Source organism: Oncorhynchus clarkii, chromosome 26, assembly GCF_045791955.1.
Source record: "Oncorhynchus clarkii lewisi isolate Uvic-CL-2024 chromosome 26, UVic_Ocla_1.0, whole genome shotgun sequence".
NCBI classification, from domain to species: domain Eukaryota; kingdom Metazoa; phylum Chordata; class Actinopteri; order Salmoniformes; family Salmonidae; genus Oncorhynchus; species Oncorhynchus clarkii.
The window spans coordinates 19,557,059-19,585,042 of record NC_092172.1 but is presented as its reverse complement, the minus strand read 5'-3'; the positions used below and the strand labels follow the sequence as shown (position 1 = coordinate 19,585,042).

Below are 27,984 nucleotides of genomic sequence, written 5' to 3'. Positions count from 1 at the left end.
TGAATGGCATGACAATGGGCCTCAGGGTCTTGTCACGGTATCTATGTGCATTCAAATTGCCATCTATAAAATTCAATTGTGTTCATTGTCCATAGCTTATGCCTGCCCATACCATAACCTCACTGCCACCATGGGGCAGTGTTCAGAATGTTGACATCAGCAAATCGCTCGCCCACATGACACCATACTCGCGGTCTGTCGACTGCCCAGTACAGTTGAAACTGGGATTCATCCGTGAAGAGCACACTTCTCCAGGGTGCCAGTGGCTGTTAAAGCTGAGCATTTGCCCACTGAAGTCAGTTACAACGTCAAGCTGCAGTAGGTCAAGACCCTGGTGAGGATGACGAGAATGCAGATGAGCTTCCCTGAGATAGAATATCTGCACAAACTGTCAAAAACGTAGGTTGTGCAAACCCACAGTTTCATCAGCTGTCTGGATGGCTGGTCTCATATGATCCCGCAAGTGAAGAAGCCAGATTGGGATGTCCTGGGCTGGCGCGGTTACATGTGGTCTGCAGTTGTGAGGCTGGCTGGATCTCCTGCCAAATTCTCTAAAACGACATTGGAGACAGCTTATGGTAGAGAAATGGCAACAGCTCTGGTGGACATTCATGCAGTCAGCATGCCAATTGCGCACTCCCTCAAAACTTGAGACATCTGTGGCTTTGTGTTGTGTGACAGAACTGCACATTTAAGGGGCCTTTTATTGATCCCAGCACAAGGTGCACCTCTGTAACGTTCATGCTGTTTATTCAGCTTCTTGATATGCCATACCTGTCAGGTGATTTAATTATCTTGGCAAAGGAGAAAGGCTCATTAACAGGGATGTAATCAAATTTCTGCACAAAAAAAATACATTTTTTTTTGTGTAGGGACAAATTCCAGGATCTTTTATTTCAGCTCATGAAAAATGAGACCAACACTTTACATGTTGCGTTCACATTTTTGTTCAGTGTATATTAAAAAAGACAAGAGAGAAAAAGATCCCATCAACTCTTTAAAGCTGATATAATAGGAACATTCAATTTGTACATTTACAGTAATGTAATACAGTAAACAATAGCAATATTCAACAGATATAGAATATGCTACTTTGTAGAATATGGTACCAATGTTTTCAATACACACATGTCCTGTGTACTTATATTACCTGTGGTCTCACAGCCTGTTGGATCATCACTACTTAAATATGGTAAATTCAAAATCAAATAGCAACTGGTTCTCTATAATCAATTAATATTAAATAAAGGCTAACATCTGCTCCATATAAAAAGGTAAAAGAGAATCAAACAAGTCACTTGAGTAAGGACAGTTTCTGGTATAAAGCACTGAGTTCGGTCCTGAGTTTGCTGAAGGACGGCCGGTTCCTGGAGTCGTACTGCCAGCAGCGACACATAACGGCATACACATCTGGAGGACAGGAGTTTGGGGCTAGCATCCGGTATCCTAGGAGACGGGACAGGAGAGCATGATTGGACATCAGGTTGGCTTCACCTGGGGTTAATCCAGAGGGGTGTAATGTTTTGGACGCCTGTATAGAGCTGACCTAACTCCCTATTCTACCCAGAGTCATGTCTGTTCTATATACTTCTATAATGTTGCATCTCTACTCCTAAACTAGCTACACGGACTGTCTGAGTTAACCTTGTATCCTTATAGACCTTTTTATTTTTGCACTGTTATGCACACTCACAGAGTCCTGCACACTCACTCCAACTGCTCACTCACGCATAATATGCACATACATTTATACTGACTCGACACACACGCACACCAACTCGCATACAAGCTGCTGCTACTCTGTTTATCTTATATCCTGGTGCCTTGTCACCTTACCCCTATACATATCTACCTCCATCACTCCAGTATCCCTGCACAATGTAAACATGGTATTGGAATTGACCCTGTATATAATATGCTTACGTAATTATTGTGTTCCTCATATTTCTCGTGTTTTTTTTGTCCAGTATTACATTGCATTGTTGAGATTTGAGTTTGCAAGAAAGGCATTTCACTGCACTTGTTCATGTGACATTAAAACTCGAAACTCCTACAGAGCAAATTCTGACTCGTTAGAAATCTCAATGACTCGCTGGTACCTTTCTCCACCTCGTCCCGTGTCTGCTGGTTGGACATGCTGGTGTAGGGGGTGACTCCCCTGGAGAATATCTCCCATAGGAGAACTCCAAAACTCCACACGTCACTCTCCGTGGTGTACCTCCCTGAAACACAGGCAGGGGGCAGCATTGAGACAGCTATTACATTTGATGATGATCCTATTCAACTGTACTACAGCACACTATTCCACAATCACAGCCTGAGAAAAGTAGTGATAAAGTTTTAAAAATGAAGCTTCCTCTAAGCCCCAAAAGGTATGTTCCGACTTTTTTTCTGACAGAACTCTTCTATGTTTCGCCAGCACTCCAACCCCAGTTCAGCGTGTGTCTGTTAGAGATGACATTTCAGAGAAATACAAAAGCAGTACACTGATCACAGGGTACGGAATGATGTCTGGGTTGACAGGTTGTTGCCGTGTTTAGTGAGTTCTCTAACCTTGGGATATACAAATAGAGATTTAGGAATAAAGAGAGGAGGGGAGAAAGGGATGGTTGTGAGTGTTGTGGCCGCGGGGCAGAGCTAGGTACCATAGTTGAGGGCTTCGGGGGCCGTCCATTTGACAGGGATCTGTTTGAGGCCCCCCGCGGCAGAGTAGACCCCGTCCTGCTGCTCGCGAGACATCCCAAAGTCACTTATCTTCACCCTGCTCTGTTCTCCCACCAGACAGTTACGGGCAGCCAGGTCCCTGCACACACACACACAGAGACAGAGAGAGACCGAGACAGAGAGACCGAGACAGAGAGAGAGACAGAGAGAGAGACCGAGACAGAGAGAGAGACCGAGACAGAGAGAGAGAGACCGAGACAGAGAGAGAGACAGAGAGAGAGACCGAGACAGAGAGAGAGACCGAGACAGAGAGAGAGACAGAGAGAGACCGAGACAGAGAGAGAGAGACCGAGAGAGAGAGACCGAGAGAGAGAGACCGAGACAGAGAGAGAGAGACCGAGACAGAGAGAGAGAGAGACCGAGACAGAGAGAGAGAGAGACCGAGACAGAGAGAGAGAGACCGAGACAGAGAGAGAGACCGAGACAGAGAGAGAGACCGAGACAGAGAGAGAGACAGAGAGAGAGACCGAGACAGAGAGAGAGAGACCGAAACAGAGAGAGAGCCAGAGAGAGAGAGAGAGCCAGAGAGAGAGCCAGTGAGAGAGCCAGAGAGAGAGAGCCAGAGAGAGAGCCAGAGAGAGAGCGAGCCAGAGAGAGAGAAAGAGAGCGAGAGTCAGAGCGAGTGAAGGAAGCAAATGACAGCCGATAAATAAGTGAGAGAAAATCAGCCCCTCTTGTCATCTGTGGGCTCCATGATGCAGGGTGTAGTAGTGAGCGGAGGAAGTTTGACATGCAGTGTTAGGAGGAGTGTTAGAGGGTAACGGGGGCTGGAGCATCCAGCCTGGATGTGTTCCTGCTGGGTTAATTATCCAGCACTCCTCTGATGAGCCAGGAGCCAGGGCTCTGAGCCCTACGTCCTCTGCTCCTCTACTACCTCCTCAGCGACACAGCAGCTTAACACTCCTAGGGTCATTCCTACGCTATAGGCTTCAGTAACCCCTGCACACTGGGTTAACTTCACTGTCCCAAAAACCTCAATCTGTTTCATCATCTAGAATAAATTGTGCAATCAAAGGAAATGTAATCTTGTTGTATGTCAGCCTTCATACAGCTCCATATCTGGGAAGACTAGATCCATCTCCCTAGCCTCTCACCGGTGGATGCATTTCTTGCTCTCCAGATACTCCATGCCAGATGCCACATTCTCTGCCATTTTCACCAGCATATTTGACTTCAGGTTGTGACCTTCACAGCGCAGGAAGGACAGGAAGTCTCCCCCTGGCAGAACACACACACTTTACTAGTCCATTGTAATGATAGAATGTACTGTAGCTGTGGTTAGAGTGTAAAGGCCCTCGACAGATTGGCTCACCCTGTACCAGCTCCATAATGATATAGATGGGTTGTTTTTGTGTGCAGACACCAATCAGCTTCACTATGTTAGGATGGTCATACTGCTTCAGGATCCTGCACAGCAGAGAGAGAGAGAGAGAGAGAGAGAGACAGCAAGGTCAATGTGAATGAGAGAGAGACTGAGAACGAGAACGAGAGAGGGAGAGAAACAGACTGACCTGGCCTCCATAAGGAACCTGTTCTTGTGTTCTGGGGCCAGGTTCTCTCTGCAGGCTTTCACAGCTACAGGTGTGTTATCAGAAAGCAGACGACCACTGTACACCTCTCCAAAGTTACCCTGGACAACAGACACACATCTGGCTTCATTCTGGATCTTGGCTAAAACAAAAACAGAATGCCAACCTGACAATCAGAGCCTCTCATAACTCCAAACAGACATTCCACAGGTGGTGAGCTCACCCGGCCAATGCTCTGCCCCAGGATGACATCATCGTGTTCCAGAACCCACTTGTCCTGGAGGGAGAGAGATAGAGAGGAACCAATCAGAGACACCGGTGCTGCTGTTCCTTCTGAATGGGTAGAGCATTTCGGACAAACTTCTAAAACTGCATTGTGTAAAATAGTGTGTGTGTGTGTAGAATGGAGACCTTGTAGTGTGTGAAAAACACTGGAGCCCTTTTGATGGGCAGCATGGTGGTAGTACAGTATGTATGCAGCTCTAGACTCTAGAGAACATGTGAGTGTGGTATGTATAGCAATCTGCAGGAGGATGAAGAGCAAGTATGAGTATGTGGATCTTGGGAGCTCATTAAAATCTGATGGATCCTAACGCTGAGACAGCTGCTACACACAGAGTGGTGAGCAGAGCAGGTGTGTTTCGAGCCCATTCGCTCCCAACATGCTCAGGAGAGGTGCGCATGCAGGCACACACACACAGTGTTTTGCACACACTACAAAGTCGCTATTCCACACACACACAAAACATAGGCCTACATATATACATACAAGAACACCCCCTGACTCACACATCTCCCTAAACCCACAGGTCCACCCAACACCAGCACACAGGAACGGAGACACGGGCCCCAATAACAACACTTTTCTAGGCCCCAGACTTAATTGATGGCCGCATCGTTATTCTCAACCTGTTGGAAGCATTAACCAACAGCCACATGTCCCACAGCACAGAATGAGAAGGGCATCTGAGGGCTTTTACTGTGGACAGATTTAAAACACCATCTGAGATAAAAATGTTACGTAATTCATCTGTAAAAGTATAACTCCCTGATAAATGAAAGGTACAATAAAAATAAAGGAGTCCATTATGTAATTACAGAACTACTAGAGAAAGATAACTCAACATGTGGGAGTGTAATGTAATCCTTATTTAGTTAAGTGAAACTAATAACGTTAATATTTAAGAAATACTTTGACAAATAAAGCATTGGGGAACCTTGAATTTAACACAATAAAACAAAACAATGGACTTTTCAACAAAGGTAAAACAAGATCGACAACAGATTATAGTTGACCTGTGTGTGTGTGTGTGTGTGTGGGCAGCAGGTGCGTTACCTTTAGGACAGGTCTCTTCAGGACAATGTCGGACCTCTTGGTGACATGTTGGTGTGACGAGACCAGGTGGTTCATCAGCATGGGAACGGTGTGGAATCCCTCTCCATCCAGGCGGTACATATTCTAAACACACACACTTTATAACCATACAAACTGTACAGACATGATCATATTGTAAATACACACACACACACACACACACACACACACACTTTATAACCATACAAACTGTACAGACATGATCATATTGTAAATACACGCACGCACGCACTCACTCACTCACTCACTCACTCACTCACTCACGTCTGTGCTCTGGATAAGGAAGTGCCTGCAAGAGCCAGCCCAGTGGACAGAGAGGACATACTCCTGTTTGCCCTGACTCTGTCTGACCAGGAAGTCTCCATCACACCTCAGCAGCTCCTGGACTTCAAGCCTGGGGATGACTCCGTGGTACCAGTTCTGCTGCTCCAGGGGGCGCTCTACCTCTGGGACTGGGGACAGGGCAGGGGGCACCTGGAGGGGGTTCACACAGCAAGGTCAATGAGGGGCCAGGTAAGGAGGGACCTGGGCATGGAGCGCCCACTGTGAGGCTCATTCATAAACAATAGATTGATTTCAATGTGAGATTAGTGCGGTTTGAGATGCATGAGTCTCACACGTGTATCTCTAGATGAGATTCAGCACAGGGGAACAAACACTACTAAAGTACATCCAGTAGTGTAGTGGAGGGTAAACAAGTCAACACAGTTTACACACCTTTTGCGGAATAAATGCATTGAAAGAATAGGAAGGATTACATTTTTCACCACGACCGGCGATCAGAGTTTACCCACCAACTTTGTTACCGCTACATCACAGACGAATACATAGACAGGGTAACAATACACTGCCAAGGAGACTAGATACAAGGAAGATACAGCTGCCAACAACATTGATCAGGAGATACAAAACACACTGCTCAAAAACAATACAATGTATATCTAAAGACCACACACATGGATACCTAGTGATTTTTTGTTTACTACAGACAACATGGCGCCAATTCAAAAAGATACTACTGTTCAGATGACAAGATAAGGCATACTACAACAAACATCTCTAGAGATAAGATAGATAAAGAGGAAAGACAGATGAGAAACAAGGCGTTTTACTACTGGAGTCCTACTCTGAACAGTTTGGCTTACAGAGAAAACACGGCCATTTGCTGTTTGACAAGGGAACTGTTTGACTGTCTGACTTGAGTTGTTTGAATAGACAGAGACAGATAAATCAAAGACAGCAGGTGGGTGAAAACAGAACAGGTCCATCTGTGACAGGGGTGATCACAATGATGCCTCACAGACAATGAATGACCATAGTTGAACGTGTAGGAACATAACAGATTGTGTATGCTGCATCAGTGGTATGACCACAACTGTGTAGTATGTATGACCATAGCTGACTATTTATGAACACTGTACGTTACATCACTGACCGTGTATTTGGGTTTGAACAGGCCACTAAGGTGGCTTATGATGCCGTCCACACTGAGGTTTCTGAGGCCGTCCCTCTCCTGAAACAACACAGAGCACAACCATCATCAACCTCCCTTTTAGGAATGCTCATCACCATCAGTACCTGTGTTAATAATAACAACATGTAACAGCACTCAGAAACACTTAACATAATCCACAGATGAGGAGAGAATATCACAATATCACAAAACATTACAAAAATGATGAGTAGAGAATATCAAAGAAGAAAATACTTGTTTGCTTTAGGGCGGATCTGGATAAAACAGCACAATGAGTGAAGGAATGCACTTGAGTCAACACCATGACAGACAGCAAAGTATGCAAAGCACCAAGATCCTCAATCATGCCTCTGTTTCAATAGAGATGGTTGTGTCTGAACAAGACACGAGAATAGGTTGTCCTCAGTACAGAACAGTACAGAACAGGTTGAGTCAGTCGGTAGTTCAGATGCCTTCTAGTTAAACTGTAAGGTTACATAAGGGCAATTCCACGGCAGCAGAATGACGCTGGAATTTTTTTATTTAAAAGTATGCCAAACAAAAACCACTGATTGCAAAGTTAAACAAGTCATGCAACTCTATGCACAAGCAGTACTTCTAAACATTTCCACAGAATTTTACAAAAACACATTTACTGGAAGAACAGTGCAGATGTAAAGTTTGTTAAATGGCTGCAATCCCACTACCGGGATCGATATGACAACTACCAGTGAAAATAGAGGGCGCCAAATTCAAACCACAGAAATCTCATAATTACAATTCCTAAAACATACATGTGTCTTATATCATTTTAAAGGTAATCTTGTTGTTAATCCCACCAAAGTGTACAATTTCAAATAGGCTTTTCAGCGAAAGCACTACAAACGATTATGTTAGGTCTCCACCAAACCACAATAAGCACAGACATTTTCCAGCGAAATATAGCATTCACAAAAAATCAGAAATAAAGATAAAATGAATCACTAACCTTGAATTATCTTCATCAGAAGACACTCATAGGACTTCATGTTACACAATGCATGCATGTTTTGTTTGATAAAGTTCATATTTATACAAAAAAATCTGAGTTTACATTGGCTTATTAGATTCACTAGATCCAAAAACATCAAGTGATTTTGCATAGCACATCGTTTCAACAGAAATACTCATCATAAATGTAGATGATAATACAAGTTATACACATGGAATTATAGATATACCTCTCCTTAACGCAACCGCTGTGTCAGATTTTTTAAAAGGTTTACGGAAAAAGCAACACATGCAATAATCTGAGACGGCGCTCAGAACAGAAGCCAAATTAGCCGCCATGTTGGAGTCAACAGAAACCAGAAAATACATGATAAATGTTTCCTTACCTTTGATGAACTTCATTAGAATGCAGTCCTACGAATCCCAGGTCCACAATAAATGCTTGATTTGTTCGAAAATGTCCGTTATTTATGTCCAATTAGCTACTTTGGTTAGCGCGTTTGGTAAACAATTCCAAAGTCACAAAGCGCGTCCACTATAACGTGACGAAATGTCCAAAAGTTCCGTAACAGTCAGTAGAAACATGTCAGACGATGTACTGAATCAATCTTTAGAATGTTGTTTAAATATATCTTGAATAACGTTCCAACCGGAGAATTAGAATGACTTCAGATGACCGGTGGAACGCAGGTCCTTTACCTGTGAACGTGCATAGTGAAAGCATGGTCAACTCGTGGCAGTGGTGACTATTTCCTGTCTCATTCGACCTCCCTTCACATTAGAGTCATCAGACAAAGTTCTATTGACTGTTGACATGTAGTGGAAGGCGTAGGAAGTGAAAACTCATCCATATCTCGCTGAAGTTAACAGAATGACTGTAAAATCTCCTTCCGTTTTTTTATGTGACCACGTTTTCCAAAAACTCGGAATTATCTACTACAAATTAAGATTCAAATATGTCTGCAGAAAGATTGGGGTGTCAGCTATAGCATGATACCTTAAGTTTGAAAAAAATCTCTATTTTGGATATTGAACTACAGTAAGTGAAGTGGATTACCACCCGGTAACAGAGTGATGGTAACATAATGGTATCATGGGTGCTGAACTCTACTATACAGACATGAATAATCATGAATGGCATTCTCTTCATGGTGATGTATCCTGAATAGGTACACAAAGGTAGAAATATTTTACATCCTCCGCATGTTTGGGTATTATTCTACATACTGGCTATTATTCTAATGAGCACCGCCCCAAAACAAGATGAAATTTGGTTGGTCCGGACCACACCAAATCTGTACCAATCATAGACGTCTATGTTTCACAAGTTTGTACATCACAGATTAGCACAGTAGAGTTCAGTACAGCACAGCAGAGTTCAGTACAGTGAAGTATAGTACTATACAATAAAGTATACTGTACTCTACTCTAGGGTGCTCTACTGTAGTGTACTAAACTCTACTATACTTTAAAGTACAGTACTGACCTATACTCTAGTTTTCTTTACTGTGCTGTACTCAATCAAATCAGTTTGTATTAGACTACTATGAAACGCTAAGCTTAGGAGCTCTTCCCAACGATGCACAGCTATAAATAAGAAAATAAGAAAAATACAAATTGTAACACAAGAATGAAGCTGTACAAAAGGGAGTACCAGTACAATGTCACTGAGCAGGGGTACAAGGTATTTGAGGTAGATGTGTACATAAAGGCAGGGTACCGTGACTCGGCATCAGAATAGATAACAATAAGAGTAAAATAAAGAACAGAGTAGCAGCATATGATGATTGTGAAATTATGTGTGTATGGCGTCTGTGTGTGTGTGTGTGTGTGTGTGTGTGTGTGTGTGTGTGTGTGTGTGTGTGTGTGTGAGAATGGGTTTGTGTGAGACTGTCAGTGTAATCTGGGTTGGCGCCCCCCCTTGGGTTGTGCCGTGGCGGAGATCTTTGTGGGCTATACACGGCCTTGTCTCAGGATGGTAAGTTGGTGGTTGAAGATATCCCTCTAGTGGTGTGGGGGCTGTGCTTTGGCAAAGTGGGGTTATATCCTTCCTGTTTGGCCCTGTCCGGGGGTATCATCGGATGGGGCCACAGTGTCTCCTGACCCCTCCTGTCTCAGCCTCCAGTATTTATGCTTCAGTAGTTTATGTGTCGGGGGGCTAGGGTCAGTTTGTTATATCTGGAGGACTTCTCCTGTCCTATCCGGTGTCCTGTGTGAATTTAAGTATGCTCTCTCTAATTCTCTCTTTCTTTCTCTCTCTTTCTCGGAGGACCTGAGCCCTAGGACCATGCCTCAGGACAACCTGGCATGATGACTATTGTTGGGGGGTTTGTATTATTTGATTTACACAACATGCCTACCACTTTGAAGATACAACATATTGTGAAACAAAAAAGAAATAAGACAAAAAAACAGAAAACTTGAGGGTGCATAACTATTCACCCCCCTAAAGTCAATACTTTGTAGAGCCACCTTTTGCAGCAACTACAGCTGCAAGTCTCTTGGGATATGTCTCTATAAGCTTGGCACATCTAGCCACTGAGATTTTTGCTCATTCTTCAAGGAAAAACTGCTCCAGCTCCTTCAAGTTGGATGGGTTCCTGCTGGTTTCCAGCAATCTTTAAGTCATACCACAGATTCTCAATTGGATTGAGGTCTGGGATTTGACTAGGCCATTCCAAGACATTTAAATGTTTTCCTTAAACTACTCAAGTGTTGCTTTAGCAGTATGCTTAGGGTCATTGTCCTGCTGGAAGGTGAACCTCCGTCCCAGTCTCAAATCTCTGGAAGACAGAAACAGGTTTCCCTCAAGAATTTCCCTGCATTTAGCAGCAATTCTGACCAGTTTCCCAGTCCCTGCCGATGAAAAACATCCCCACGGCATGATGCTGCCACCACCATGCTTCACTGTGGGGATGATGTTCTCGGGGTGATGAGAGCTATTGGGTTTGTGCCAGACATAGCGTTATCCTTGATGGCCAAAAAGCTCCATTTTAGTCTCATCTGACCAGAGTACCTTCTTCCATATGTTTGGGGAGTCTCCCACATGCCTTTTGGCGAACACCAAACATGTTTGCTTCTTTTTTTCTTTAAGCAATGGCTTTTCTCTGGACACTCTTCCATAAAGACCAGCTCTGTGGAGTGTACAGCTTAAAGTGGTCCTATGGACAGATACTACAATCTCCGCTGTGGAGCTTTGCAGCTCCTTCAGGGTTATCTTTGGTCTCTTTGTTGCCTCTCTGATTAATGCCCTCCTTGCCTGGTCCGTGAGTTTTGGTCCTCTCTTGGCAGGTTTGATGTGGTGACATATTCTTTCCATTTTTTATTAATGGATTTAATGGTGCTTTGTGGGATGTTAAAAGTTTCTGATATTTTTTTATAACCCAACCCTGATCTGTACTTCTCCACAACTCTGTCCCTGACCCATTTGGAGAGCTCCTTGATCTTCATGGTCCCGCTTGCTTGTTGGTGCCCCTTGCTTAGTGGTGTTGCAGACTCTGGGGCCTTTCAGAACAGGTGTATATATACACTGACATCATGTGACAGATCAGGTGACACACACAGGTGGACTTTATTTAATTAATTACGTGACTTCTGAAGGTAATTGGTTGCACCAGATCTTATTTAGGGGCTTCATAGCAAAGGGGGTGAATACATAAAGGGGGTGAATACATAAAGGGGGTGAATACATAAAGGGGGTGAATACATAAAGGGGGTGAATACATAAAGGGGGTGAATACATAAAGGGGGTGAATACATAAAGGGGGTGAATACATAAAGGGGGTTAATACACAAAGGGGGTGAATACATAAAGGGGGTGAATACATAAAGGGGGTGAATACATAAAGGGGGTGAATACACAAAGGGGGTGAATACATAAAGGGGGTGAATACATAAAGGGGGTGAATACATAAAGGGGGTGAATACATAAAGGGGGTGAATACATAAAGGGGGTGAATACATAAAGGGGGTGAATACATAAAGGGGGTGAATACATAAAGGGGGTGAATACATAAAGGGGGTGAATACATAAAGGGGGTGAATACATAAAGGGGGTGAATACATAAAGGGGGTGAATACATAAAGGGGGTGAATACATATGCACGCACCACTTTTGTTTTTTATTTTTTTGAATTTTTTGAAACAGGTATTTTTATTTATTTCACTTCACTTCACCGATCTGGATTATTTTCTGCATGTTCATTACATGAAATCCAAATAAAAATCAATTTAAATTACAGGTTGTAATGCAACAAAATAGGAAAAACGCCAAGGGGTTAATACTTTTGCAAGGTACTGTAATGAATGAGTAGAACCTGAACTCTGAACACACAATGGAGGACTAGAAACGAACAAGAGCCAATAACGTCATGTTTTACAACATCTTACACAATGAGTGCAATCACAGGTCAGGTTCCCATACGAGACAAGACAATGAAACAGACACAAGGGACAGAGATCATCTCAACCACAGGAAGCATGGTATCTCTTTCAGATGAGTGGCAGGGATCAGATATGCAGAGGGTGTGTGTGCGTGTGTTTGAGAGAGAGAGAGAGAGAGAGAGAGGGAGAGAGAGAGACCTACACTAGAGGTGATGGAGGACAGGGAGATACGGTCCTCTTCCAGCCCCAAGGCAGAAGGGGGTTCACTGGATCCCAGCCATTCCAGCTTTCCCTTCAGCAGCAACCTCTGTGCCTCCAGCCTAGTTCTAGCTCCCAGGGACAGCATCACCTGCTGTCGGCTCTCCTCCAGTGCATGCCTCTTACTGAACTGGTAAACCCTGCAGAGAGAGAAGCAGCCTGTCAGCTCATCAATTAAAGCATTGTGATGATACTGTGGAACAATGTGTTTCCATTACAACAAGTAGCAACAATTCCATTGACTGTCGCCTCACTGTCAATATATTTACAGCGTAACTGACATGCCCGATGGTTTTACACAAGAATGCTGGTTCACTGGCCCATCTCCTTCACCTTAGCCATATCACTTCCGCAGGGCACTCACCAACAGTATAGTTTAATTGAGATATTCTATATGGGAGAAGTAGGGTTAAAGATGCCGTAAGTCATGTCAGAAGGTAGCAGATGTATTACTCAACAACAGCTGCAAATTCCGATAAAACTACATCACGTTTTGAAGTTCACTTTCCTTACTTTGTCTAACAACACTATCATGAATCTAGTGAAGAGGTTTTGTGGGTCAGAGTGCAGTATTTATTTAGTTCAAAGCACAAATGTTTGTTAGCACGTTTCTCACACTGGCTTTGGCCATGGCGGGAGCAGACCAGACCAGGCCAGACCAGACCAGACCAGACCAGGCACGAGCCTTGTAGGGAGACGTCTTCATAGTGTGACAAATTCCCATGATTTGTGAATCTGTTTGAACCAATCAGCTAGTGCGATAGCTAAAATGGCTTTGTAAAAATATATATTTCAGCTAATAGGGAGTATCTAACAAATTAAATACATGATGGCATTCACTAATCATAAACATTTGACATATAATAGATATGTGGGTATATTTGTGGACAGAATTCTTCCTTACTTAACTTTCAAATATTACACTACTAACATCACCACTTGGGTAAAATAGTTATTTACTAATCCAGGAAGCATTGTCTGTATCTGTTGATTTCCAAAGTGTTTCATCAAACTCATGACTGCTTAAGGAGAGGCATGTTTCCCTCGGCACCAGAGAACATTAGGCTAGTGTCAGTCAACACAGCTGCTCCATCTATGCACGAAGAGCTTATTAGTAACTTCTAATAACAGCGGACAGGCATCTAAACCAAGACAAATGAGAGGAGAAGCTTGAAAAGTCTCCTCATATCACCATGTTATATTCATAAGGCATAGTGAGTCTGTCCCCCAGAGAGCAGCCAGCTTAGCCAGCCATAGCAGAGAGGAGAGCAGACTAAACTACTCTGATAGGAGACTGCCTGCAGATGAACACCACCGTTGAGAGGAGATCAACACACTGCACATATATGATGCAGATCAACGCCAAAATTCATGACTCTTTTTTTTCTAGTCAGTGTTGGTGAAGACAGTGGTTTGGTGCAGCCAGAGCCAACTTTATCCTGGTTCAGACCATATAAATATAATTATATTCTGTTTACCCAGGATAAATTATCATATTATCAGGTATAACAGCTGTAAGTACTATCTAATTACACTACATCTGCCTAAGTGCTTACCAAGTATGCTTGCCCATGTAAAGTTGAACCTTCCTGTACATGTGGATATCACCTCACCTCTGACCCCGTTTGATGCCCTCTTCCTCTGCCTCCAGCTCCAACTCCAGTTGGTTGACTGAGGCCTGTTGGGAAACCACATTACCAGCAAGAGACAGCAGTTCCTCTTCCACTACAGTCAACCTGGTAGAGGGGGAGAGACATGGCGAGAGAAGGGGGACAAAGGGGTGAAATGTGTTGTTGGTGTTGAGAGTGTGTGTGTGTGTGTGTGTGTGTGTGTGTGTGTGTGTGTGTGTGTGTGTGTGTGTGTGTGTGTGTGTGTGTGTGTGTGTGTGTGTGTGTGTGTGTGTGTGTGTGTGTGTGTGTGTGTGTGTGTGTGTGTGTGTGTGTGTGTGTGTGTGTGTGTGTGTGTGTGTGTGTGTGTGTGTGTGTGTGTGTGTGTGTGTGTGTGTGATATATATATAGTACCAGTCAAACGTTTGGACACATCTACTCATTACAGGTATTTTTTAAAACTATTTTCTACATTGTAGAATAATAAACAATAGTGAAGACATCAAAACTATAAAATACCACATATGGAATCATGAAGTAATACAAAAAAAGTGTCTAAATCTAAATCTATTTTATATTTGAAATTCTTCAAAGTAGCCATGATGACAGCTTTGCACACTCTTGCCATTCTCTCAACCAGCTTCACGAGGTAATCACCTGGAATGCATTTCAATTAACAGGTGTACCTTGATAAAAGTTCATTTGTGGAATTTCTTTCCTTAATACGTTTGAGACAAATCAGTTGTGTTGTGACAAAGTAGGGGTGGTATACAGAAGATAGCCCTATTTAGTATATTATGGCAAGAACAGCTCAAATAAGCAAAGAGAAAAGACAGTCCATCATTATTTTAATCTGGAAAATTTCAAGAACTTTCAAAGTTTCTTCAAGTGCAGTCGCAAAAACCATCAAGCGCTATGATTAAACTGGCTCTCATGAGGACCGCCACAGGAAAGGAAGACCCAGAATTACCTCTGTACAGAGAATAGTTCATTAGAGTTACCAGCCTCAGAAATTGCAGCCCAAATAAGTGCTTCACAGAGTTCAAGTAACAGACATCTCAACATCAACTGTTCAGAGGAGACTGCATGAATAAGACGAATTGCTGGTCGAATTGCTGCAAAGAAACCACTACTAAAGGACACCAATAATAAGAAGAAACTTGCTGGGCCAAGAAACACGAGCAATGGACATTAGACCGGTGGAAATCAGTCCTTTGGTCTGATGAGTCCCAATTTGAGATGCAGAGTAAATGAACGGGTGATCTCTGCATGTGTAGCTCCCACCGTGAAGCATGGAGGAGGAAGTGTGATGGTGCTTTGCTGGTGACACAGTCCGTAATTTATTTAGAATTCAAGGCACACTTAACCAGCATGGCTACCACAGTTTCTGCAGAGATATGCCATCCCATCTGGTTTGTGCTTAGTGGGACTACCATTTGGTTTTCAACAGGACAATAACCTAACACATCTCCAGGCTGTGTAAGGGCTATTTGACCAAGAAGGAGAATGATAGAGTGCTGCATCAGATGACCTGGCCTCCACAATCACCCGACCTCAACCCAATTGAAAAAGCATTCCAGGTGAAGTTGATTGAGAGAACGCCAAGAATCTGCAAAGCTGTAATCAAGGCAAATGTTGGCTACTTTGAAGAAGCTAAAATATTTTTTCATTTGCTTAACACTTTTTTGGTAACTACATGATTCCATATGTGCTATTTCATAGTTCTGATGTCTTCATTATTGTTCTACAATGTAGAAAATAGTAAAAAATAAAGAAAAACCCTTGAATGAGTAGGTGTTCTAAACCTTTTGACCGGTAGCGTGTGTGTGTATGTACAATGTGTTTTTCTGGATTTTTTTTCTCATTTTGTCTGTCATAGTTGAAGTGTACCTATGATGAAAATTACAGGCCTCACTCATCTTTTTAAGTGGGAGAACTTGCACAATTGGTGGCTGACTAAATACTTTTTTGCGCCACTGTACATAAGTATTCATACCCTTAATCAGTACTCTGTTGAAGCCCCTTTGGCAACGACGACAGCCTTGAGTCTTCCTTGGTATGACGCTACAAGCTTGGCACACCTGTATTTGGGGAGTTTCTACCATTCATCTCTGCAGCTCCGCTGCACAGCTATTTTCAGGTCTCTCCAGAGATGTTCGATTGGGTTCAAGTCCGGGCTCTGGCTGGGCCACTCAAGGACATTCAGACTTGTCCCAAAGCCACTGCTGCATTGTCTTGGCTGTGTGCTTAAGGTAGTTGTCCTGTTGGAAGGTGAACCTTTGCCTCAGTCAGAGGTCCTGAGTGGCCTGGAGCAGGTTTCCATCAAGGATCTCTCAGTACTTTGCTCTATTCATCTTTCCCTCAATCCTAACTAGTCTCCCAGTCCCTGCTGCTGAAAAATATCCCCACAGCTCGATGCTCCCACCATCATGCTTCAGGCCAAAGAGTTCAATCTTGGTTTCATCAGGCCAGAGAATCTTGTTCCTCATGATCTGAATCTTTAGGTGCCTTTTGGCAAACTCCAAGCGGGCTGTCATGTGCCTTTTACTGAGGAGTGGCTTCCGTCTGGCCATTCTACCATAAAGGCTTGATTGGTGGAGCGCTGCAGAGATGATTCTCCTTCTGGAGGGTTCTCCAATCTCCACGGAGGAACTCCGGAGCTCTGTCCGAGTGACCATCGGGTTCGTGGTCACCTCCCTGACCATGACCCTTATTCCCTGATTGCTCAGTTTGGCTGAGTGGCCAGCTCTGGGTAGAGTCTTGGTGGTTCCAAACTTCTTCCATTTAAGAATGATGGAGGCCACTGTTCTTGGGGACCTTCAAAGTTGCAGAAATGTTTTGGTAGCCTTCCCCAGATCTGTGCCTCGACACAATCCTGTCTCGGGGCTCTATGGACAATTTATTCGACCTCATGGCTTGGTTTTTCTCTGACATGCACTGTCAACTGTGTGATCTTATACTGTATAGACAGGTGTGTGCCTTTCCAAATAATGTCCAATCAATTCAATTGATTCCACAGGTGGAATCCAATCAAGTTGTAGAAACATCTCAAGGATGATCAATGGAAAAAGGGTGCACCTGACCTCAATTTCGAGTCTCATAGCAAAGGTTCTGAATTCTTATTTAAATAACGTATTTTTATTTTTATAAATGTGCATTTTTTTAAATAAAAAACTATTTTCACTGTGTCATTATGGGGAATTGTATGTAGATTGATGAGGGAAAAAAATAATGAATACATTTTAGAATAAGGCTGTATCTTAACAAAATGGGGAAAAAGTCAAGGGGTCTGAATACTTTTTGATTGCGCTGTGTCTGTGTGTGCGTATAAACTAACCTGTGCTGGATCCCCTCCACTGTAAGCTCATTTAGTTCCAGCTCTCCAGTCTTTAGTCGATCTGTGTTCTCCAGAAGACCAGAGTCAAACTCCACACACACCGGAACCTCCCCTACAGACCTGAACACACATGGTGAAACTTTTCAGCCTCTTGACTGCACTAAGATCAGCATATTTACCTTTTAGTCATTTAGCAGATTCTCTTATCTAGAGCAACTTGCAGCTGAATACCTGTTCTGATGGATGAAACTCTCGTACTCTTTGTGTGGCTCTATGGCCTTCAGAGCAGTAGACATCTCCTCGTGGACAGATACCACCTCCTGTTGGAGCATACTGGACATGTCATAGTACTCCTGCAGGATCTCCTTCCTGGGTTACAGGGAAAAAGTCAAAGGTCTGGTAGAGGTCAGGGCAGTATTATTCAACCCTGGTCTGGGGACCCACTGGGTGTGCAGGCTTTTTTTTCTAGCTCAGCACTAACGCACCTGCTTCATCTAATCAAAGGCTTGATGATCCGTTATTAAATAGGTCAGTGTCTTCGGAAAGTATTCAGACCCCTTACATTTCTCCACATTTTGTCAGATTACAGCCTTATTCTAAAATTGTTTAAATCGTTTCTCCCCTCATCAATCTACACACAATACACCATAATAACTAAGCAACAACTGTTTAGAAATGTTTTGCTAATTCATTAAAAAAAAACTGAAATATTACATTTACATAAGTATTCAGACCCTTTCCTCAGTACTTTGTTGAAGCACCTTTGGCAGCGATTACAGGCTCGAGTCTTCTTGGGTAGGACGCTACAAGCTTGGCACACCTGTATTTGGGGAGTTACTCCGATTCTTCTCAGCAGATCCGCTCAAGCTCTGTCAGGCTGGATGGGGAGTGTTGCTGCACAGCTATTTTCAGGTCTCTCCAGAGATGTTCGATTGGGTTCAAGGCCGGGCCACTAAAGGACATTCAGAGACTTGTCATGAAGCCACTCCTGAGTTGTCTTGGCTGTGTGCTTAGGGTCGTTGTCCTGTTGGAAGGTGAACATTCACCCCAGTTTGAGATCCTGAGCTCTCTAGAGCACGTTTTCATCAAGGATCTCTGTGTACTTTGATCCGTTCATCTTTTCCTCAAACCCTGACTAGTTTTCCAGTCCCTGCTGCTGAAAAACATCCCCACAGCATGATGCTGCCACCACACTTCACCCCCGATTGCTCAGTTTGGACAGGCAGCCAGCTTTAGGAAGAATCTTGGCGGTTCCGAACTTCTTCCAATTAAGAATGATGGAGGCAACTGTTTTCTTGGGGACCTTCAATGCTGCATAAATGTTTTGGAAGCCTTCCCCAGATCTGTGCCAACACAATCCTGTCTCAGAGCTCTACGGACAATTCCTTCGACCTCATGGCTTTTCTCTGACATGCACTGTCAACTGTGGGACCTTATATAGACAGGTGTGTGCGCCTTTCCGAATCATGTCCAATCAATTGAATTTACCACAGGTGGACTCCAATCAAGTTGTAGAAACATCTCAAGGAAGATCAATGGAAACAGGATGCACCCGAGCTCAATTTCGAGTCTCATAGCAAAGGGTCTGAATATTTATCTAAATAAGGTATTTCAGTTTTTTGTTTTAATTGTGCAAAAATTTATAAAAAACAGTTTTCGCTTTGTCATTATGGGTTATTGTGTGTAGATTGCTGAGGAAATTGTTTTATTTAATCCATTTTAGAATAAGGCTGTAACGTAACAAAATGTAGAAAAAGTCAAGGGGTCTGAATACTTTCCGAAGGCACTGTATGTATAGTACTGGGCTGAAACACACTGTGGGTCTCCAGGGCCAGTATTGATTACATTACGTGGGTTTGGACAACAGCCAAAAACTATTATATCAAACTTCCCATGAGAGTGCTTGAATTCTTATCAAAAGGGAAGGATATTAGGTGAGATACAAAACCATGCAGTGTAACAATAGGATGACCATAGTCACAGTACTTTCCTACCACGGTGGACACACACGAAATATGATCTCAACACTGACTGGGAATTCACTGACAGAGTTGTGCTTTTCCCTCACACACATACACTTACAGTACGAGTACCATCTCCTGCTGTAGGCTCTGTAGTGCCATGAGCAGGGCAGGTTGGGCCTGGCTGTAGTGGTGCTGATGGTACACCTGGGCTGCTCTGACTGACAGCACATACTCATTATGAAGCTCATGGAGCCTCAGAGTAGCCTTCACATAGCGCTCCCTTGCACGCTCACGCTCTTTATCTAAACAAACATAAGACACAATATATATATATATATCAGTAGAACACACACAAATGTAGCATAGAATGGAAAAACAATACACATGACAAATAGTCACTAGTAATATGATCAACTGTGTTAATTCGGTGAATCATCAGGAGGTAATGGTCATCTGTTGTCCTGAATGTAATTCTTTCAGTCAGTCAAAGTGAGAGTGTGTCTGTGCTGTTTGGAGAAATGAGACGGAGCCAGAAAGAGTGAGCTTCCCCACCTTTACTGGCCTCCTGGTACTTCCTCTTTGCCTGCGCTGCATCCCTCACCAGCTGTCTATAGCTGGCCTTCAGCCTCTCCAGCTCTGTCTGGGTCACCTGACAAATGGAAAGGGTATATTAGTGTTACCTCATCCAAACAAGGTGCATAAATTGAAGAACAAAAGGGATGAGTAGAGAGATATTCAGCCATTCTCTGAGGACAATGAGAGTCCTCAAATACATTTCTACTATCTAACCACACAGCACCGTCATCAGAGAGGGAAAGGAGGGGAGTTAAAAAGGAGTGGAGGTGAAACTGTACAAACAAGTGATACGGGTGTGGTTTGTTAAATGCAGTAGTGCCTTCACAATGCAGGCTTTTGTTTGACCCCAGCTTTGCCACCTCCGAGACAACGCAGACAGACAAGAGAGAGGAGAAAGACCAGACAGGAAAGACCGGGACCCAGACCCTACCGGTCTGTATCCCAACACCTCTCAATTCAGAAGTAGAAGCACACAGGAAGTGGTCGGTGACGTCAGAGAGGCCCTGGTAACAGAAACTGGTTTGACTTCATTTTTTTACCCTTAACATTTCCATTAGCCACCATCTAAGGCAGTGGTCACCAACCAGTCAAGATCACTTTCTGAGTCAAAATGCAAGTTGAGCATGCATGTTAAAACATGTTTTAAAACATGACTTAAAAAACATACGCCTACATTAACCAATTAAAAACAGTTCTGTAGCAATGATGTTTGTGCAGTAGGCTTGGATGGCCCAATACATTATCACTGCATATTGGCTATGCTTGAAATGCCCTGCCAATTATGTTCTTCTCAGAAATTTTTGAAATTATATTTAAAAAATGTAGGTATATGATCACACTGGTAATAGATCATTTGATGTAGTACTTGTGAGGCGGTGAGCTGAGTGAACATAATATTATTATATATTTATTACTGGATTGATGGCCTGCATGTGATGGTCATTCTGAGGAGAGGGAGGGAGCAGTGGTCCCTCCGCTGAGAAAAGAGAACAGTCTTCTAGCTGATGGCAAAACTCAAGTCACACTGCATTATTTCTGCCTCATGTACCAATTCATGTTGTTCTTCCTATGACCAGAGAAAGTTAAATATTCCTTGATATTAAAAGCCGCTAATAATAACAACAATGCAAGCTTATCGAAAATTTGCTACACTCATTCATTGCAGCTGCAGTGCTGTTTGTAGCATGAGTGGAATTATGGAGAAAGTGTATTTTATGGCTTATAAAAGTGTTGAACAAAGTGTTGACAGTGTTGAACAAAGTGTTGAACAAAGTGTTGACAGCGCTGAATAGCAACTTAAACAAGAACTTACTCATGAAAACAGCAGCTCTTTGCTGTACTCATTGAGTCTTCATAGCCATCGTTTTAAAAGTTTTTACATTTCACGGTATCAACTTGTCTGTGAAGACGCCGGTGCACTTGATTTGCTCTCTAGGAGTTCTACCTTCAGACATGAAATGGTTCAAATGGGAACACTTTGCCTTCCCGGGACTGGGGCTGCTGAATGGAGTGCACCTACCACCAACAGCACAAAAAAAATAATAGGAACAATGCTTTATTGTAGTTTTATTTACAGAAATGTTTGGTGATCGATGAGGAATGCCTTGAGATCGACCAGTCGATTGCGTTCGACCGGTTGGTGACCACTGACCTAAGGTTAATTATAACTATATATATATTTTTTTAGGGGGTAGATCAGCTTTAATATTACAGATCGATTGTAGCTTCCATCAATGTAATTGTCTGCATCATTTCCACTTTCATCCTAGATACCTGCCTTTCTAGGGAGTTTTTCCTAGTCACCGTGCTTCTACATCTGCATTGCTTGCCATTTAGGATTTTTGGCTGGGTTTCTGTATAGCACTTAGTGACATATATTTGATTGATTGATTGATTGATTGATTGATTTACGGGCACAGTATATTTTACAATAGTTATCTTGTTTGTTTTAATACCATCCTTCAACTCCACTCAACCCCTCCCATCTATCTCTGAACACCATCCAGTTGATTTCTATTTGCCATATATTTTTCAACTGTGCTGTGACGTTTCACAAAAGTTCACAAAAGGTTAATTATACCTTGCACTACCAAAGTGCAGAGGATGTCTGCATTAGGCCTGTGACTTGTTTGTAGTGCACTGTACAAGGTACTAAGGCAAAACCTGACCCAGGAAACGTACGAACTGCAACCCATAAACCCAGGAATTCATTAAAGATTAACACATAATTTGCTCGCCATAATATGGTAATGATATAAATCACGGAAAGGGCAAAAACTATTGTCATATTAAAGTCCCTGATGGCTTTTGTTCATCAAAATGCATTTGCTATGCAAGAGCAATTCTCAATTAGACAACAATGGCCAAACTCAGTTACAGCCCATTGGCTTTCATTTCAACTGAGTGCTGTCTGTTAATGAAGTTACAATAACTGTGCAGCTCTGCATCTCAAAGAGGAGCGCCTGCTGCATATCCACACTGGTGAAAAGGAAATGCATTAAATTCACACATTTGTGATTCATTTAACTATTTCAAGCCCAAAGTTTAAAACAGCTTTCTTTGCAACCTATGCCATGATCTTCATATTAAGCACATCATATTTCAGAGATTAGGTGACCGTCTGTTTTGACTGTTTGTTTCAGGTGATAACAGTATTCCTACGTAAGCTCTTTCGGCACAATACGCCTTTATAATAGTAATATTAATAGTCTTACAGTAATAGCCCTTTGTGTTACAGGATCTTTGATCATTGTTATTTGTACATTTCCTGTTTGACAAGATCAGTGGCAAAAGGCTCTACATAGAGATGTATACTGTCTCTAAAATAGAGTGGTAACTAAAGAAACCATCACAACTCATAACAAACAAACCAAATACAGTATGAGCTACAGTGGCTAGGGAAAGTATTCACCCCCTTGGCATTTTTCCTATTTTGTTGCCTTACAACCTGGAATTAAGAATTGATTTTTGGGGGGTTTGTATCATTTGATTTACACAACATACCAATTTGAAGATGCAAAATATGTTTTTATTGTGAAACAAACAAGAAATATCACACAAAAAAACAGATAACTTGGTGTACAGCAATCTTTAAGTCATACTACAGATTCTCAATTGGATTGAGGTCTGGGATTTGACTAGGCCATTCCAAAACATTTAAATGTTTCCCCTTAAACCACTTGAGTGTTGCTTTAGCAGGTTTCCCTCAAGAATATTCCTGTATTTAGCACTATCCATCATTCCTTTAATTCTGACCAGTTTCCCAGTCCCTGCGGATGAAAAACATCCCCACAGCATGATGCTGCCACCACCATACTTTACTGTGGGGATGATTGTTCTCGGGGTGATGAGAGGTGTTGGGTTTGTGCCAGACATAGCGTTATCCTTGATGGCCAAAGAGCTCAATTTTAGTCTCATCTGACCAGAGTACCTTCTTCTATATGTTTGGGGAGTCTCCCACATGCCCTTTGGTGAACACCAAACCTGTTTGCTTCTTTTTTTTCTTTAAGCAATGGATTTTTTATGGCCACTCTTCCATAAAGCCCAGCTCTGTGGAGTGTACAGCTTAAAGTGGTACTATGGACAGATACTACAATCTCCGCTGTGGAGCTTTGCAGCTCCTTCAGGGTTATCTTTGGTTTCTTTGTTGCCTCTCTGATTAATGCCCTCCTTGCCTGGTCCGTGAGTTTTGGTGGGTGGCCCTCTCTTGGCAGGTTTTTATGGTGCCATATTCTTTCCATTTTTTATTAATGGATTTAATGGTGCTCCGTGGGATGTTCAAAGTTTCAGATATTATTTATAACCCAACCCTGATCTGTACTTCTTCACAATTTTGTCCCTGACCTGTTTGGAGAGCTCCTTGGTCTTCATGGTGACGCTTGCTTGGTGGTGCCCCTTGCTTAGTGGTGGTGCGGACTCTGAGGCCTTTAAGAACAAGTGTATATATACTGAGATCATGTGACACTTAAATAAAGTCCACCTGTGTACAATCTAACTAATTATGTGACTTCTGAAGGTAATTGGTTGCACCAGCTCTTATTTAGGGACTTCATAGCAAAGGGGGTGAATACAAATGCACGCACCACTTTTCAGTTGTAATTTTTGTTTAGTTTTTTTGAAACAAGTAATTTTTTTCACTTCACCAATTTGGAATATTTTGTGTATGTCCATTACCTGAAATCCCCTCCAAAATCTATTTAAATTACAGGTTATAATGCAACAAAATAGGAAAAACGCCAATGGTGATGAATACTTTTGCAAGGCACTGTACAAACAAGACTCAGAAATAGCACCACTCTCAGTAAATTTGTGTGATTTTTTCAACACTGTAGGCTACTGCATATTTCTCCAGCACAAGCATATAGCTGAAAGCCAGCATGTGAAAGTGGAAGCTACTTCCCACTTTGAAAGCAAACTGACAAGGTGTTTGGTGGAGGACTACAAAGTTCCTGGTAATATTTATCAGGGCAAATTGAGTTTTACAGAGTGATATGTTCATCTGTTTGTGTGTGTGTGTATGTGTATCTGTGTAGTTGTGTGTGTGTGTCTGACCCTGCTGAGCTCCTGGCTGAGCTGGCTCCACTGCTCTGCGTAGGTCTTCCTGAGCTGCTGCTTGTCTCTGATCAGCAGGGTCAGTTTGCTGAGAGGCCCAACTTGCAGGTCCTCAGACTGCCGCCGCATCACACGACTCAAACTCTCAGTCTGAGCCACCAGCACACCCCACGACTGAAAGAGGAAGAGAGAGAGAGAGAGAGAAAGAGACCGAATGAATAAAGAGAATACTCTGCGTATCGCCATCTACTGATCAAACGTAATGCTCAATCATCAATACTGTTGAAATGTCAAGTCCACTTTGCAGCTGGGGGTGGATGTGGCCTAATGTCTAAACCAATGAGCTTGCTAAAACCCACTGATATAGTGTAGGGGTCATTCCATTTGATTTCAATCACTGAATGAAAGTTCCCATTCATATTTGCCCATGGTCAGAAAGTGGTCAGAAAATGGACTTTTTGGACCGGAGTGCCAAAATATTTAGGAGATGTGTTCAAAGTCGACCCATTTTGCCTACCCCACCCTACCATGAGGCATACTATACATGCCTTAATCACTGGAAAAGATAAACGGTTGAGTTTGACATAATAAAAAAATGTAAACAGGGTTGTCAAACCCTTTAAAATCAATTACCTACAAACAAGTAAATTACGCTGTTTTTTTGTTTTGGCTTATTTTGTAGCTTAGTACCTATTTTACAGAATCTGAGATGTTTATATTGTGCCCGCCCGCCATTGGTTGAGACGCAGTATACTTTAGAATACAGGGTGGATGTCATTTCAGTATTGACAGATTGACAGTATAATTTAAAACAACTGTCACTATCAAACCCAACCGTTTATATTTTCCAGTGATGAAGACATGGATGTCTCATGTTGGGGTGAGGTATGCAACATGGGTCAACACTGAGCACTTCTATCTTCTAAATATTTTGGCATTCAGGTCCAAAAAGTTACTTTCTGCCCACTTCTATGATGGGCAAATATGTATAAAAAGTTTCATTCAAAACAAAAAGATGTCAATCAAATGGAAGGACCCGTAAAGAACCTGGTTGAGCTGGCTGATGTAGTCCAGTCCTCCCCCAGGCTGGGGCCCCTCCAGTTTCTCAACCATGGCAGCCATCTGGTGCAGCTGAACCGAGAACTCCCGGTCGCTCTTGGACCGCTGGCTCATCCACTTCTTCATCACCTCCATCAGACGCAGCTCCGAGTCCTGCAGCCGCATCAGGGCCGCGTGGGCCTGGGGACACCACAGGTCCTCCCCAAACCCCATCAGATATGCACCCAGAGGAGTGGGAACCCAGTCAAACTGTAGACAGTAGACACTGGAGTGGATTTGAGTGAATGAACCACACACGTGACCTGGCTAATAAGGTGCAGGAAGATGAAAAGAAAAACTGAATGAGAATGCATGGGATTTATCCTCTCAGTCTAGACTCTGGACTTTGGGTGTACTTTCTTTACCGGACTGTAGAGTCATTTGAATTAGTTCAACTTAGTGAGGCCAAGGTGTTTAAATAAGAATTCCAAGACTACACAACTGGTTATTTAAACAAGTTGTATTTGTGTAACTAAGCAAATGTGGCATGTGGAGGGTTTCACTTCTGGGTGATTTATTTCAAAGGGAGAAAACAGTTAGGCAGCACTTCCTCTTGAAATACAGAAGTGCTGAGAAGTGTGACATGGCTCTAAACTGTTTTTTTCGTTTTAGTATAATTTTACTAAGTGAGTTAATTATACTATTAAAGAGAAAAACATTAAAATAAGTTGGACTTGAGGCTTAACATAATGCAGCCTACTGTGGAATTCTGGCATCATCCATAACCACTCTCCTTTACCAAGATAATCTATCCACCTGATGGCCAAGGACAAAAAAGGCCACTCTAAAATGTACTGTTTTGTCACACAACCCAATGCCACAGATCTCTTGAATTGAGGGAGCGTGCAATTGGCATGCTGACTGCAGGAATGCAGGTTTGCTGATGTCAAAGTGTCAGAGTGCCCCAAGGTGGCGGTGGGGTTATGGTATGGGCAGACATTAGCTATGAACAACAAACACAAATGCATTTTATTGATGGAAAATTTGAATGCACAGAGATATGGTGACGAGATCCTGAGGCCCATTGCCATGTGATTCATCCGCTGCCATCACCTCATGTTTCAGCATGATAATGTATGTCACCATGATCTGTACACAATTACTGGAAGCTGAAAATGTCCCAGTTCTTCTGTGGCCTGCATACTCACCAGACATGTTACCAAATAGAGCACATTTGGGATGCTCTGGAGAAACGTGTATGACAGCACGTTCCAGTTCAAGCCAATATCCAGCAACTTCGCAAAGCTATTGAAGAGGAGTGGGACAACATTCCACAGGCCACAATCAACAGCCTGATCAACACTATGTGAAGGAGATGTATCCCACTGCATGAGGCAAATTATGGTCCCACCAGATACGGTCTGGTTTACTGATCCATGCCCCTTCTTTTTTTATGGTATATGTGACCAAGAGATGCATATCTGTACTCCCAGTCATGTGAAATCCATAGATTAGGGCCTAATTTATTTATTTCAATTTACTGATTTCCTTATATTAACTGTTACTCAGTAAAATCTTTGAAATTATTGCACGTTGAATCTATACATTTGTTCTGCGTACATACAGCAGGGATGAGTAATATGTTGACGAAACCAACAACTGAACATGTAAACGCGCCCTGATGATGAATTTACCTTGATCGAAATTCGATTACACAAAATCCTTTATCTAACTACATAGGTGATATGTGCATGTGTAGCTTGCTGTTGAATCCGATACAAATTGTATCATTATCAATAGCCCATGTAGGCTATCATTAAGAGTTAAATAATAGTATACTGTAGTGTAGTGTACTATGAGTTTACGTTGTCCGAAAAAATATTCTCACCTCAGGTTATTGCAAGCAGTCCACTCCTAAGTTTCAAGAATTTATAGCATTATGTAAGGCTATGACGATTCTTATCGAGGAGGCATTAATTGTGCGGACAGAAACTGTTACTGATATCACTGGTCTGGCTCCGCGACCATACTCGCATCAGAAACATAAAAGCAGGAAGCTAGCGCTGTCCTACCACAGCGGGACTGACTGGGGAGGTGAGTGACTGCGTCCTCTTCGGGACGGAAGGCTTGGTACAGCACAGTTCAAGAACATAACATCTCATTAACTGGGTGGATAGACGGGGACAATAATTGAGGTAA

General features: G+C 42.7%; 1 protein-coding gene across 2 annotated transcripts; it reads right to left on the bottom strand.

Annotated features, from left to right (window-relative positions):
- Positions 1-984: 984 nt before the first annotated feature.
- Positions 985-27,869, bottom strand: LOC139384995 (tyrosine-protein kinase Fes/Fps-like). Of its 2 annotated transcripts, none has more exons than XM_071129959.1 (19): positions 27,674-27,869; positions 25,795-26,055; positions 24,748-24,921; positions 20,173-20,269; positions 19,739-19,922; positions 17,888-18,025; positions 17,657-17,776; positions 14,326-14,448; positions 12,657-12,852; positions 7,064-7,141; positions 5,893-6,102; positions 5,590-5,712; positions 4,477-4,530; positions 4,236-4,354; positions 4,037-4,131; positions 3,819-3,942; positions 2,646-2,803; positions 2,100-2,222; positions 985-1,446 (listed from the first exon to the last, which is right to left on the bottom strand). In XM_071129959.1, exons 2-19 carry the CDS (start codon positions 26,017-26,019, stop codon positions 1,295-1,297), a joined length of 2,493 nt encoding a protein of 830 aa, XP_070986060.1. In that variant the 5' UTR covers positions 26,020-26,055; positions 27,674-27,869; the 3' UTR covers positions 985-1,294. The 2 variants fall into 2 exon arrangements, with proteins under 2 accessions (XP_070986060.1, XP_070986059.1); XM_071129958.1 differs by having other exon boundaries at positions 25,795-26,112; positions 27,674-27,822.
- Positions 27,870-27,984: the final 115 nt, after the last annotated feature.

Coding starts and splice junctions, on each gene's coding strand:
- LOC139384995 (XM_071129959.1), bottom strand. CDS start 26,019: ATGGGGTTTGGGGAGGACCTGTGGTGTCCCCAGGCCCACGCGGCCCTG. Junction 20,270..24,747: donor TCAGCCAGGAGCTCAGCAGG/GTCAGACACACA, acceptor TCCATTTGTCAG/GTGACCCAGACAGAGCTGGA. Junction 18,026..19,738: donor CAGGAGATGGTACTCGTACT/GTAAGTGTATGT, acceptor CCTGTAACCCAG/GAAGGAGATCCTGCAGGAGT.